At 30.5% G+C, this 15,057-nt stretch overlaps 1 protein-coding gene across 1 annotated transcript; it reads left to right on the top strand.

The window, feature by feature from the left end:
• The first annotated feature begins 10,802 nt into the window (after positions 1–10,802).
• LOC114167461 (aldo-keto reductase family 4 member C10-like) lies at positions 10,803–14,598 on the top strand. Its single transcript, XM_028052553.2, has 7 exons — positions 10,803–11,057; positions 11,753–11,803; positions 12,781–12,857; positions 12,954–13,041; positions 13,167–13,421; positions 13,491–13,730; positions 14,380–14,598. Exons 1-7 carry the CDS (start codon positions 10,935–10,937, stop codon positions 14,461–14,463), a joined length of 918 nt encoding a protein of 305 aa, XP_027908354.1. The 5' UTR covers positions 10,803–10,934; the 3' UTR covers positions 14,464–14,598.
• Positions 14,599–15,057: the final 459 nt, after the last annotated feature.

Below are 15,057 nucleotides of genomic sequence, written 5' to 3'. Positions count from 1 at the left end.
ATATAAAGACTTTTAAACACATTTATTTTATTATTATCATACGTTTTCACCTCTACTTTTTCTTTGATACTAAAGTGTGGTCATGATCATTTTTCTTTCAAATTGATAGTGTGAATATCTCATTAGTGATCTATTATTTATTAGTAAATATGTTTTTCAATAGGGTAATAAGATTTTTTATTAATGGAATAAGGTTGGCATAATGGTAAAAGTTGAAAGGGAGGGTGAAAAAGGTTGTAGGTTCAATTTTTTCCACTAAAGTATAAAGTTGGTTTAGAAGGAGAGCGAGAGAAGTTTAGAATTTAACTCTTTCCATTAACAAAATGCTACCAACTAATATTTTTCGATAAAAAAAACTTCAAAAGAATACGTGTGGATAAAAGGGACATAAGGATAAAATATTATCAATATCAATAGTAAATGTCTATTTTACATGTACTACCTTAGAAAAAAAGGAATTGTGGGAGAAAATGATAAGGATGTGACATCGCGCATTCTGGTGTGTGGTGGAATATTTTAATACGGTAAGGAAATTAGAAGAAAGAAAAGATCCAGGAAAATAGGGAGTGAGTTGGAAAGAAATAGATGAATTTAATAAATTATTGGAGAGTATAAAAGTGTTTGATTTACCAACGGTTGGATGTAGGTATACATGGTTTAGAGAAATGGAATATCCAAAAAGTAGAATTGATAGGACACAAGTATCACAAGACGGGATACATAAATGGCCAAAGTAGTAAACAAATAATCCTAAATAAAACTATACATGATCACCATGGATTAGTTTTTCAAACCATAAAAGTGGAGAGATCCTAAATCATTTAGAATAATAAATGTTTGACAATAAGTAAATGGATTTAAAGATGTTATAAAGAGATTTTGGAGCCAATACCAAATAAGTGATGTTTTGGAGGAGAAACCGAAAGAGCTTAAAAAGGATCTAAAAATGTGGAACTATGAGTTGTTTGGGGGACAAATAAGAAACAATATATAATAGGAGAAATAAGAGAGTTAGACACCATGGATGAGAAAAATGGATTAAGTGAGAATATGAAAAGGGAAAGAAGGGGAATGTTTTCTAAACTATGGGTTAAATATGTTTTTGGTCCCTTAACTTTCAGTGAATTTTGGAATTAGTCCATTTTGAAACTTTGGACCAATTTAGTCCTCCATCTTTTGAAATGCGTGGATTTAGTCCTTTTAATCAAATTTTGTTAAGTTTATTTGACATTTCAAGCGCATTTCATAATAGTATTTGACTTAACATTAAAGCAAAAATGTGTCAGACAGTATAAACAATTCAAATACAATCCTGAAATGCGTACGAAACATCCAATAAACCAACCAAAATTTGATTAAAAGGACTAAATCCACGTATTTTGAAAGATCAAGGACTAAATTGGTCCAAAATTTCAAAATGGACTAATTCCAAAATTTACTAAAAGTTAAGGGACCAAAAATATATTTAACCCTTAAACTATAAAATTAGTTTCTATTAAGAATTCTTAGAAAATGAAAGGGCAAGAACAAAATGGATTACATTAGGGGCCTCAACTTCAGATTAACCATTCTACAATTAATTGGAGGAGAATAAAAGATGTGACAAAATTATTGAACATACACGAGGAGTGGATTGAGAAACCTAAGGTGGTGTACAATTGGATCAAAGTTTTTTTTTTTTTTTTAAGAATCATTTTGAAGAAAAAGAGAAAATTTAAACTACAACTGGATTAAATACCATTCAAGACCTCATCTCTTGATGAAAATACAATCTTAACAACAAGATTTACTAAAAAAAGAAATTTGCGAGGCAATATGGAAGTGGAAGGGCAATAAAAGCCCATGTCAAGATCGATATAATTCTAATTTTATTAAAAATCACTAGGAAGTTTGATGAATCCATGACCACACATGATGCATAAAGGATCTCCCTAGAAGAGTGACAAGAAACATGACAAGAAGGGAGACTTCTAATCCTTCTACTATTTCTTTATTTACGATTTCATTATGTTGATTTTTCCTAAGTTGGCTTAGTTGACTTGACCTTGGTTAACATATTGACCTTTGACTATGATTAACTTGTTGACTAGACCTAAGTTGACTTGTTTTATTTGTTTGTTTTGTAGGTTAACGTTAATTAGGAGAGGATGGACACTAATTGGAGTGGATTAGAGCATGGTCTATATAGCAAGCAAAGGTGGCCTACATATGATGTGGAGGAGAGAGAGAAAAGCATAAAGCATAAAGCAATTTGTACCACCATGATACATGTACCTTTGGCCGCCCATCACATGCCTTGGACATAATCAACATAGAGCCACCATTTAGTTTTTTACCTAATTTCTAGAAGTTAGGGTTTAGTATTTGTAGAAACATCCTTTTACAACTTTTCCTTTGCAAAGAGACCCCTCATGCTCATCTATTTAAGGAGCTCTCTTGGTCTTGTAAAAGGGTTAATCAATTGAAGTTATTCTAGACATATTGTTTTACCATTATGAGGTTTTATCCTTAAAAGTGAAACCTCTGTTGCCTTATCTTGAGCAAGCTCAAGTGATGACACTTCTCCATGTTATAAATAATGATAAACCAGAAACAATATAGAAATATGGATAAAAGAGATGAGCAAGTCAAATTGTTCTTATAACAAACAATAACAATATAAAGATAATGTAAATATGTAAATGAGATAAGGATAGAGTAAGCCTGGGTTGAGGTACGCTGAGCGCTATCCTTAGAGAGAAAACGCCCCCACTGCACAGGACAATACTCAATATTATGTGCTCCTCCCCCAAGATACAACAACCCATCAGATCGATCGAGTGCAGCGAATGATCTCTGAACCTTATGAACACCACTGTTTTAAGAGATAATATAGAGAAAGAAAAGAAGAACACTTTTGAGAGGAAGAACTCTAGTGTTTGTTTTTATTCCTTATGAAACTAGGTGGTATTTATAGGTGAGAAAAGGAGACACAAGATTAAATGACCATCAAACTGATTTAAACCAAAAATAATTTCAAATCAATGAAAAGAATAAAAACTGTTTATACATAAGTAGAATTTAACTCTGGAATTAACATTGTATTAAAACCCTAGTAACAACAATATTTTATTTAATTTTTTTTAAATTATATTAATATTTCTAACAATCCCCCACATAATTTAAAAAAAAATATATATTATCATTTAAAACAAAATATTGTATTTCAGTATAAAGAACCTTCCGGGTTTGAGCCTTACACCTAGTGCTTATAAATTTCCACCCAAGAAAATGCAGAGACTTGATTGTCTTGAACTACATCCCCTGTAACCTGGTTTTAGTAAATAACACATACAATATTGGTGTTCATTATAGGTTCTAATCAGTGATTGCACGTTACGACCTTGTGCATGTATCTTGTGTCATGAGTGTCATTTAGAGACTTTGCCCATGTCTCACAATGGCGACCCCACCATCACACTCACTAGGTAAACCCTCAAAGGGTGGTTTGTGACTCACACCCCTACAAAATTGTCATTTGGTTTATTAAGAGGCATTTTACAAAAAAAACATAATAATACATATACCTCAACCTTATTATTGTCACAATTTATAGTACACCTTGCCATAGGAATGAGACATAACATTTAATCAAATCAATTGGTGTACTTTAGTCAACAAACAACTTCGTTGTTACCCATTGAACTCCATTCCATGGGATCGCCATTCATGTGGAGATGGGTGTCCATTGTTGCAACTAATTTATGGGCTTTAGTCTCATTCCCCTCGACGACTCAAGTACTTGTTGACGCGTCAACCCTTTTGTAAGCGGATCTGCAATATTTCTTTCTGACCTGACAAAGTCAAGAGAAATAATACCATTAGTAATTAAGTTTCTAATAGATTTATGTCTCACTCTGAGATGCCTTCTTTTTTCATTAAAGTTTTTGCTAGAAACTTTAGATATGGCAGCTTGACTATCACAATGCATTGAAATATGAGGTATGAGTTTATTTAACAATGGTAAATCATATAGAAAATTTTTAATAAACTCTGCCTCAGTAGTAGCAGTATCTAAAGCAATAATCTCTACTTCCATGGTAGATCGTGAAATAATAGATTGTTTAGCAGATTTCCATGATACTGCACCTCCACCCAAAGTAAAAACATAACTAGTGGTTGACGTTGTTTCATCAAAATCAGAAATCCAATTTGCATCACTATATCCTTCAATAACAACAGAAAATTTTGTATAATGAATTCCATAATTAATGGTTCCTTTCAAATATTTAAACACCCGTTCTAATGCAGTCCAATGAGAATGATCAGGATTATGTGTATATTTCCCTAATCTACCAACTGCATATGCAATATCAGGTCTAGAGAAATTTGTCAAATGTAATAAGGAACCAATAATTTGAGAATATTTATGAGAAGAAATGCCTTCACCTAAATTTTTCTTTAGTTTAATAGATGGGTCAAAAGGCGTTAAAATAGGTTTCATATCAGAATAATTAAATTTCTTCAATAATTTCTCAACATAATGAGATTGCGTTAACATAATATCACCATCTTTTTGTAAAATCTTAAGACCCAAAATAACATCTACAGGACCAAGGTCTTTCATATCAAAATTATTGGACAACATATGTTTCACATCATTTATAACATCTATGTTGCTACCAAATATTAATATGTCATCTACATACAAGCATAAAATAGCATAAACACCATCATCATATTGTTTTACATACACACATTTATCACTATTATTAATATGAAAACCATATGAAATAATAACTTCATCAAATTTTTCATGTCATTGCTTTGGTGCTTGTTTTAAACCATATAAAGACTTAACAAGTTTACACACTTCATTTTCTTTCCCTGACTCAATAAAGCCCTCAGGTTGTTTCATATATATTTCCTCTTCCAAATCACCATTTAAAAATGCAGTTTTAACATCCATTTGATGAATTTATAAATTAAAAATGCAAGCAAGAGCAACCAAAACTCTAATGGTAGTGATTTTCGAAACAAGTGAATATGTATCAAAGAAATCTACACCTTCTACTTGTTGGCAACCAATAACAACAAGTCTTGCCTTAAATTTATCTACAAACCCATCAATCCTTAATTTTTTTCTAAAAATCCATTTACATCCAATACTTCTACAACTAGGAGGAAGATCAGTTAAAAACCAAGTGTTATTTTCTTTAAGAGAATTCATTTCATTATTAATAGCTTCTTTCCAAAAAGGAGCATCAATAGATCTCATTGCTTCACCAAAATTTTTAGGATCATCTTCAAGCATAAAAGAATAAAAGTCAGGTCCAAAATCTTTAGCTTTTCTTTTTCTTTTACTCTTTCTTAGCTCATTTTGAATACTTTTATTAGCATTTTCACTTGAAGGAAAAACAGAACTAGAACCATCACAAATAACATTACCACCAGAAGGCAAACCAAAAGTAGAAGTATCATAAATAGTTTTAGTCATTTTATTTTTTAAAGGAAAAACATTTTCAAAGAAAACTGCATCTCTAGATTCCATAATAGTATTATTAGAGATTTCATTCACTTCAGAATTAATAACCAAAAATCTACAAGTGGTGCTATGCAGAGAGTAACCAATAAAAACACAATCAATTGTTTTAATTCCTAATTTTATTTTCTTATTAGGTTGTATATTAACCTTTGTAAGACACCCCCACACTTTAAAATATTTTAGTAAAGGTTCTCTTTGCTTCGATAACTCATAAGGAGTTTTATCACAATCTTTATAAGGAATTCTATTGAGAATATAACAAGCTGAATATAAAGCTTCACCCCACATATTTTTTGGCAAACCAGAACTTGTAAGCATAACATTCACCATATCAAGCAAAGTTCTATTTTTTCTTTCAGCTACACCATTAGATTGAGGACTACAGGGAGGTGTTGTTTCATGAATAATACCATGAGTTTCACAAGAAGCATTCATTTCTAAAGATGTATATTCACCCCTCTATTAGAACGAAGGATTTTAATCGTTTTTTCTAATTGATTTTCTACCTTAGATTCATATATTTTGAATTTTTCAAAAAATTCATGTTTGTGGTTTATTAAATACAGATAACAATATTTGGAGAAATCATGAATAAAAGTAATAAAATATCTTTTAACACCATGTGTTAAAGCATCATTACTATCACATACATCACTATGTATCAATTCAAGTAGATTAGTTTTCTTTTTCATGCATGTATGGAAACCTTTTCTTGGTTACTTTGATTGAACACATATTTCACATTTTTTCTTCAAATCAATAGAATATTTAGGAATAAGATTAAGAGACATCATTCTTCTAATAGAATTTAAATTTATATGGCCTAGTCTAGCATGCCACATATCACAACTTTCAACAATGGTAATAGTTAATGAAGAACTATCATATATTTTATTAGAAGAAAAAGGCATAAGACTTAATTTAAAAAAACCATCACAAATATATCCTTTACCAATAAAAACACCATGTTTAGTAATAACAACTCTATTGGACTCAAACAACTTTGTAACCTTGTTGTACTAACAAAGAAGTACTTATGAGATTTTTTCTAATTTCAGAAACATGAAAGACTCCATTTAAAATAAGATAATTTCTAGAAGACAACTCTAATTTCACTTAACCCTCTCCTAGAACATGTGCGATGCTCCCATTTCCCATACTCACGGTACGTGTGCTTGTTTCCTGATATAGAGAAAATAATTTTTTATCAGCACACACATGAACATTAGCCCCAGAGTCTATAAACCAATCGTTTGAGTTAAAAACATAATTTAACTCAGGGCTAGTGACATGGTACCTTTCAGATGGGAAATCAGAGGCAACACCCATAGTAATAGTATTAGCTTCAGGTTTGGAATTAGACATAGGTTGGCGACGACGCTGAAAGCAATTTTTGGCTAGATGATTAGTTCGCCCACAAACAAAACAAAACATCTCATTCCCCATATTTTTATCTTTATTTTTATTGTTGTTATAAGAAAAGTTGTTCTTTGGTTTAAAGAAAAAAGGTTTTTTCGTAAACTTATTTTTATTAAAACCATGTCTTTTGAATTGTTTAGGATTAGGCTTGTAAGAGTTCTCAGATTTATTAGAATTCTCAACAAAAAAGGCTTTAGACTTAGAATTTTGAACATAATTTTGAGAAAAACGATGTTTTTCCTCAATACGAAGACACACAAGCAAATCATCAAAAGAGAAATTTTCGGACTTATGTTTTAAACTTCGAGCTCAATCAGACCAAGAAGGAGGCAACTTAGAGATCAAAAGAGCCACAAGCATAATGTCTGGTAAAATAATATTTTTTAATTTCATGTCATAGACAATATTTTCAAACTCGTGAATTTGATCAGAAATGAGTTTATTATCAACCATTTGAAATTCAATAACTTTTTCACAAGAATATCTAGATAAACCTTTTTATGTAGATCCATATTTAAGTTCAAGTGCTTCCCATAACTCAATAGCAGTTTTGGTGTGGCAAAATATTTTATAAATATTATGAAACAAAACACTTAAAATATGTCCATGACATAAAATATCTTTATCAGAAGTATCAGAAGAAGAAGAAGAATCACTTAATATGATAGAAGAATCAGTAGCTTTAGAAATCATAGAAAATAATTCTATTTCAGTGAGCCAAAACCTCATCTATTGTTGTCAACAGAAAAAATTTTCACCTGTAAACTTTTCAGGCTTACTTAAGAGTGACTTAATCATATCCATGGCAAACATAATAAGAAAAAAATTTATATTCTTTTTTTATAATTAATCTTTTCTCTCTAAGAATGTTATAAATAATGATAAACCAAAAACAATATAGAAATATGGATAAAAGAGATGATCAAGTCAAATTGTTCTTATAACAAACAATAACAATATAAAGATAATGTAAATATGTAAATGAGATAAGGATAGAGTAAGCTTGGGTTGAGGCACGTTGAGCGCTATCCTTAGAGACAAAACGCCCCCACTGCACAAGGCAATACTCAATATTATGCGTTCCTCCTCCAAGATACAACAACCCGTCAGATCGATCAAGTGCAGCGAATGATCTCTGAACCTTATGAGCACCACTGTTTTAAGAGATAATATAGAGAAGGAAAAGAAGAACACTTTTGAGAGGAAGAACTCTAGTGTTTGTTATGTGTCTATTCCTTATGAAACTAGGTGGTATTTATAGGTGAGAAAAGGAGACACAAGAGTAAATGGCCATCAAACTGATTTAAACCAAAAATAATTTCAAATCAATGAAAAGAATAAAAACTGTTTATACATAAATAGAATTTAACTCTGGAATTAACATTGTATTAAAACCCCAGTAACAACAATATTTTATTTAATGTTTTTTTTTAAATTATATTAATATTTCTAACACTCCACTCATCTTAAGGGTTGGTTTGCCTTTGTGCCCCCCTTTAAGTGTCGTCCTATCACTTCTTCCCATTCCCCCTTTCATGTATTTTCATCTTTTACTTATTTATTTGATTAATCAATTCGGTTTCTATGTTCCTATGTGCTAATCATTGATGTTCTTGTCTTTTGGTGGACTCTCAACCTTGATTGGTGCAACTTAGTGAGCTCAAAGTTTCCACTTGGCAATGAGGTTTAAGTATCTAAGTCTTGTTCTCCATATGATTGTTGTCTTGTAAGGTTGTGAACATGATTTTTTAGTGTTGTTTTTGTCCTTGGCTGAGAGCTTTTTGTGGTGTTACCATGCTAAATTTTTCTTCCACATGCTAAAAGAGTCTTTAAATGTGCCTACCTTTTATTTTGAGTCCATTGTCATATGATAGTTTGAACTTTTCTATTCCTTGTTACTCAAGTATTTGAAATTGCATGATCTACATGACTTGTTTTGTGTGTGTGCCTTGGAATTGATTTGTTGACCTTACCTTCATCTTGTGTTAAGCTACATTTCAAAATATAAAAAATTTTCAATCCCTTTCTTGCAAAAACTAGGAGCTATTTTGCTCATTGGTGACTAAAAATTTGAAAAAATTTGGTGCCTTATGTTTCTAGCTTGCATGCTTCAGTGTTGGATGAGATTGGCAAATTAGTTTCATCTTTAATTTGGTCCTTGTCTTCCTTGGTATATGCATGATTTTGATTCATAACTTCTAGTTTACAATGACATGCATTTTAATTGTATTAATATATGTATAGTACAAGCCATATGAGAAGGTTGATAATTTTTTCAATACACATTTTTTATTCAACTCAAGTCTAGTGATATAAAGATATTCCATATATCTTCCATTGTTATTCTCAATATGATATCCATTTAGACGAATATCATTGAAACTTAATAAGTTTCTATTAGACTTCTTGGTAGAAAAATAGTAACTTTTCCGAAGACTTCAAATATATTTGTAATCACTAATGAGGTGATCAATGCTTCCATCTGGTTTACAAAATAAAAAAAGTATCAATATGAGTGACATCCATATAATTATAATCAAAATCACCATCTTCATAAGCAAATTGTGTTTCTATGTTCTTCTTCTTATTTTTAAGTTGTTTTGGTGTACGATAAGTACGACTTAAATGGGCTTTACCATTGCAATGATCACTTATATATTCATCTTATTTGCCATTATTATCACTTTTTTTTCCTTCTCACATTATTGTTTTACTTCTGATGATAAAATGTCACTTTAAAATGTCACATTATTGTTTTACCACACCATGATTACTAGCACGACCACGACCATGAAAAAAACAAATATTGCTGCATTCACTCTTAGGAATAGAAACTCATTATTTTGTTCAACTATAAGAACGCATGAAATAAATTAAGAATATTTGTGAAATTCTTTTACACGATATTGTTGTTCATTGGCGGACCTTGCTTGGGACTAAGGGGAGCCATGACTCCCCCAAATTTTTAATTGTATTATATATATGTATATATATGAATTTATATTATTATATTATTATACTATTTATATGTTATATATATATTGTTGAAAAAGTATAATAAAAATTAATTTGATGAACCTTGGTTAATAACTAGACTAAAAGGATTAAGGTTCTATATTTGGTTATAAGATTTTTCCAAAGCAAGTCATCAAGAAAGTGTGAAATAAAAGAAAGACAGATTAGGAAAAAAAATCGGAGAACTAAGAGAATGAAGAATGTATACTCACAAAATTTCATGAATCAGTATCCTAGTATGATTTATGTATGTTAGATTTATGATTCTTCCATTACGATATTTCTCCCAAATTAAGTTTTTCCCAAATTAGTATGAACTCTAACTAATTTTAAAATTTTTTTTATGAAATTGGCACGAACCCTAATTATATATTTTTTCTAAAATTAGTATAACCCAACATTATAAAATATTGATATTTTGTATTTTTCGTTGCATATGATAAATTAGTTGAATAGTCTTGAATTGAAATAGAAATTAAAATATCCATTTATGTGAATTCAATAAATTAGAAATATTAAAAATTGAAAAGTGTGAATGATATGATTTAAGTAAAGGAAATAATTTTTTTAAAATAAAAAAATTATATATAAAAAGTCTAATTTGACACCCTTTATATTTTGTTTCAGTTTTGCCAAATAGTGAGATAGGCTTTACCAGTGCAATGATAACAAATTAATGCACAACCATTAATTATAACCTATATCATTTATTAACACTTATTATATACATTTAATTTTAAATTTTAATCATAAAAATAATAATTAGCAATTACATAAATTATTATACTTATTATGTACGTTACATTGTTAATAAATATATTTCTGCTTCTGCATGCGGTTCTCTGGTTGCCTAAATAAATAAACAAAAAACCAGTCGATTTCATCGTCACTCTCGCATTTGCTTTGTGCGGTTAAGCTTCTGTGTTTTTCTCTCCGGTCACAGCCTCAACCTCAGTTCCCTTCTGCACCGTAGAGAATGGCCACCGACGATCTCCGATTCTTCGAGTTGAACACCGGAGCAAAGATACCTTCCGTCGGTTTGGGCACGTGGCTCGCTCAACCTGGCGTTGTTACTTACGCCTTGGCCACTGCAATAAATGTTCCAAACTTTACCTACACTCACTACTCCTCGTTGCTCTTCATTCCATAATTTTTCTTTCGTTAAGAGCGTCGCTTTGTTTTTAAATTTTTTTACATTCTGTGCATTTTTTTTTTCTTAATCTAAATTTTCACCTGTCAATTATCTGTTTACTTCCTCCCCTTTGCAGAGAAGGTTATGAATTGACTAAAAATATTCTGACTTTCTGCTAAATATATATTTTTTTCCTAAAATTATTGATTTTTAATTCTTTTAATTTGAAGTATTTCTTGTAAAATTTTATGTGGAAAGTATTTTATATAAAATATTTTGTAAGAGAATCGGCAAAATATCTTTTTAAGTACTTGTACAAACTTCTTGACTATTTATAGTAGAAAATAAATGAATACAAAGGAGAGCTTTTACAATAATTTTATGTAAAATTAATTTTAGTTTAGGGAGAAGTGTTTTTTATTTTTTTCTTCTAATTTTACTTTTTTAGGAGGGATTGGGAAGAAATTTGGTTAAACAGTTGGTAAGAAGTTTATAGATACGTGTAATCTGTTAGAATGGATATTTTTTGTCTTTTTGAGAGAAAAACAGAAATATCGAAAATTTTTGGTCATTTACTTCGTTGATTTGTATAGTACTATTGTGTATTGTTTTGGAGCAAAGATGTGGCTACCAATGGCTGAACGTGGACCATACCGATGCAGGTTGGGTACCGGCATATAGACTGCGCGCATTTTTATGGGAACGAGAAGGAGGTGAGTGTCATTCATGGGAATAGTTTAATTTGAATTAAAGTTCTATTCGATAGATAAAGTTAAATATTATATAAAATGAATAAAGGTTTAAATATTTTTTTTTTTTCATTTTCGTTATTTTTATTAAATTTTTGGTTTTTATTTTTATTTTGTATTCAATTAGGTTTTCATTTTTGTTAAATTTTGGTTAATTTGGTTTTTTTTATTAATGATGAATATTTAATATTTTTGAACAGTACATGCCACATATCATCTTCTGGTTTTTTTAATTTTTTTAAAAATTTTTTAAATTTTTTTTAAAAATTAAAATTTTTTTAATTTTTTAATTTCAAAAAAATTGTCCACGTGTTAAGTCACAATTGTGCCATATGTCAATGCTAGTGTTATGTGTCAGTTTGTGATAATATTATTATTTTTTTGTTTAATTTAGTCTCGTTATTTTTGTTCAAAAAGAAATATCGGGATTAAATTGCAAAAAAAGAAATCATACAATCACAAACTGACAGGTGGCACCACTATGGACACGTGACACAATTATGACTTAACAAGTGGACAATTCTTTTGAAATTAAAAAAAATAAAAAAGATCGGGAACTGACACGTGACATGTACTCTACAAAAACGTTAACTATTTAAATACCGTTGGTGAAAAGGACCAAATTGACAAAAAATTGACGAAAATGAGGATTTAGTTGAACACAAAACAAAAATAAGGATCAAATTGAATAAAAACAATAAAATAAGGACCAAATGTATATTTAAGCCTAAAATGAAAAACTCATAATTTTATTGTCTTAAGATTTTAGAGATATAAGTGGTGTCAAATATTTTATACATGTAATACCAATGTATATATTTAAAACTATAATCTTTCGATTACTATAACTAAATCATATAAAAATCAAACATTCGTTACAATTCTAAACATTGTTTTGGTACTCTCTCTAGTCACAATTTTTTTTTGTAAATTTTATTTAGGTTGGTAATGTCTTGGAGAAGTTGTTTGCTGAAGGTGTAGTTAAGCGCGAAGATATGTTTATCACCTCCAAGCTATGGTTTGTCTTTTTATATATTTACACACTTCATTGGTATGATGCTGTAATTACATTCTTTATATCTAATTAAATTTGCCCAATTCACCCATGTTTTAGGTGTAATGATCATTTGCCAGAAGACGTCCCAAAGGCTTTGGAAAGAACTTTACGTGATTTGAAACTGGACTATTTGGATCTCTACCTTGTGTGTAAATCACAAAATCATTTTTTTTTTCTGCATCAATTTATGTTTGAAATAATATACACTAGTGTCGTTGAATTTATCTACTTATTTCAAAAGCATTATTTTCCATGTCTGTATTGTTATAGATTCATTGGCCAGTGAGCATAAAAGACGGAAAGATTACGAAAGCTGACATACCAAGCACTTGGAGAGCAATGGAGGCACTCTACAGTTCTGGAAAGACTCGAGCTATAGGGGTCAGCAATTTCTCTTTAAAGAAGCTTCAGGATCTGTTGAATGTGGCAAATGTGCCTCCAGCCGTTAACCAAGTGGAATTGCATCCTTCGTTACAGCAACCCAAATTGCATGCTTTCTGTGAATCCAAGGGAGTGCACTTATCAGTGAGTATGCAAAATTTAAGGTCGTTAACTTATAGCTATACATAAATACACACTAATGCTTTTCTTCAGGGTTATTCACCTCTGGGTAAAGGATACAGCGAAAGTAATATCCTTAAAAATCCAGTGCTGCTCACGGCTGCAGAGAGGTTGGGCAAGACTCCAGCACAAATAGCTCTAAGATGGGGACTTCAAATGGGTCACAGTGTCCTTCCTAAGAGTATACATGATGCCAGGCTCAGGGAAAACTTTGATCTCTTTGATTGGTCTATACCTGCGGATTTGCTTGCCAACTTCTCTCAAATTGAGCAGGTTACTTCTTTCATCAAGTCTTCTTAGGATTGAACGTTTACTACTAAACCAAAAGTTATAACCCTTAATCAGGATGTAACTATTTTTATTATTTTTATTTAGTAGCGTAACAGTTCAAATGCCACGATTTGATTGTGACTAATCCACTTGGCTTTTGCCACAATACAATTGATGTCACCCATAACAATTTTTTCCTTAGTAATTGTCTTATATCCTACTAGAAATCCCACTCTTGAATTGTGGTGGAAATCCAAGAATGAGTCTAAGTCCCACATTGAGTAAAAATAAAAGAGTTGAACATCATATAAGAATGAAGACCCATAAAACAATTATCTTAAGGTTTTTAGTTAAAAGTGGTGTCAATTTCTTATATGTAAGTTAGATTCATGTTTCATTGGTGTTGCATCTCCTAATGATCTTCTCTCGGGATACCCAACAAAAACAAATGTTTTTTCTTAAAAATAAGTTAGTTTTTAAGACCCAAATCTTGTGAAAACTTCTATTTTTTTTTTATATAATGTAGTTTTACTTGCTACACAAGTAATGTATTAAAACAGATTATGTGCTAATTGTTAAGGCGAATGTAAGAATGTTAGGAAAATTCAGTGAGAACATACATTTATTTAAATTTTCTAATTTATTGATGCAGGAGAGAATAGTTACGGGAAGTGATTTTGTTTACAAGACATCTCCTGGATACAAGACAACTGAAGAACTCTGGGATGGTGAGTGAAGAAATGTCTTTAGGCAAAATAAGCATATCTTGATGATTATTGTAATAATTTACAGAGAAAATGTTATATGCACATCTTGCGATCTTCCTACTTCATTGAGACACTGAATAAAATAATAATACTTTAACTGTTGAGTTCATTCATCGCAAATTACTTTATATGTTAAAATAAATAAATAAAATGTCATTTGATTAGTGTTCGAGTATACACTTAACAAAATAATAACACTTTTTCTTTATAAAATACTGTGTCTCTACATTACACAATTATTGTTAACGTCGTCAAGCGGTTACTTGTTAAGCTGTATGCGGAACTCAGCTAGCACGTATTGATTTTGCCAGATTCAATGGCGAAAATGTTAATCAGTGGATACATCAATGTGAAAACTATATTTGATGAACACTATATTTGACAAATTTTTGAGGAAGTGTTTGTTGGTTTTATGACATTATGGTGTGCAATAGAGATTTGACAGACCATTTACATCACTTGAGGGAAGTGTTGATTATTAAACTCTATAAACAATAGAGAGGGGTTTTTTAGCTTAGCAAGTTATTATATGAGATTTGTCTGAGGTTATGGGGTGATAGCTA

This window comes from Vigna unguiculata, chromosome 10 (genome assembly GCF_037176805.1).
Source record: "Vigna unguiculata cultivar grain cowpea cultivar isolate G323 ecotype 2 chromosome 10, ASM3717680v1, whole genome shotgun sequence".
Lineage (NCBI taxonomy): Eukaryota > Viridiplantae > Streptophyta > Magnoliopsida > Fabales > Fabaceae > Vigna > Vigna unguiculata.
Note: the sequence above shows the minus strand (reverse complement) of the source record. Positions and strands in the feature narration are given on the sequence as shown.

Coding starts and splice junctions, on each gene's coding strand:
- LOC114167461 (XM_028052553.2), top strand. CDS start 10,935: ATGGCCACCGACGATCTCCGATTCTTCGAGTTGAACACCGGAGCAAAG. Junction 12,858..12,953: donor TTTATCACCTCCAAGCTATG/GTTTGTCTTTTT, acceptor CCCATGTTTTAG/GTGTAATGATCATTTGCCAG. Junction 13,731..14,379: donor ACTTCTCTCAAATTGAGCAG/GTTACTTCTTTC, acceptor TTATTGATGCAG/GAGAGAATAGTTACGGGAAG.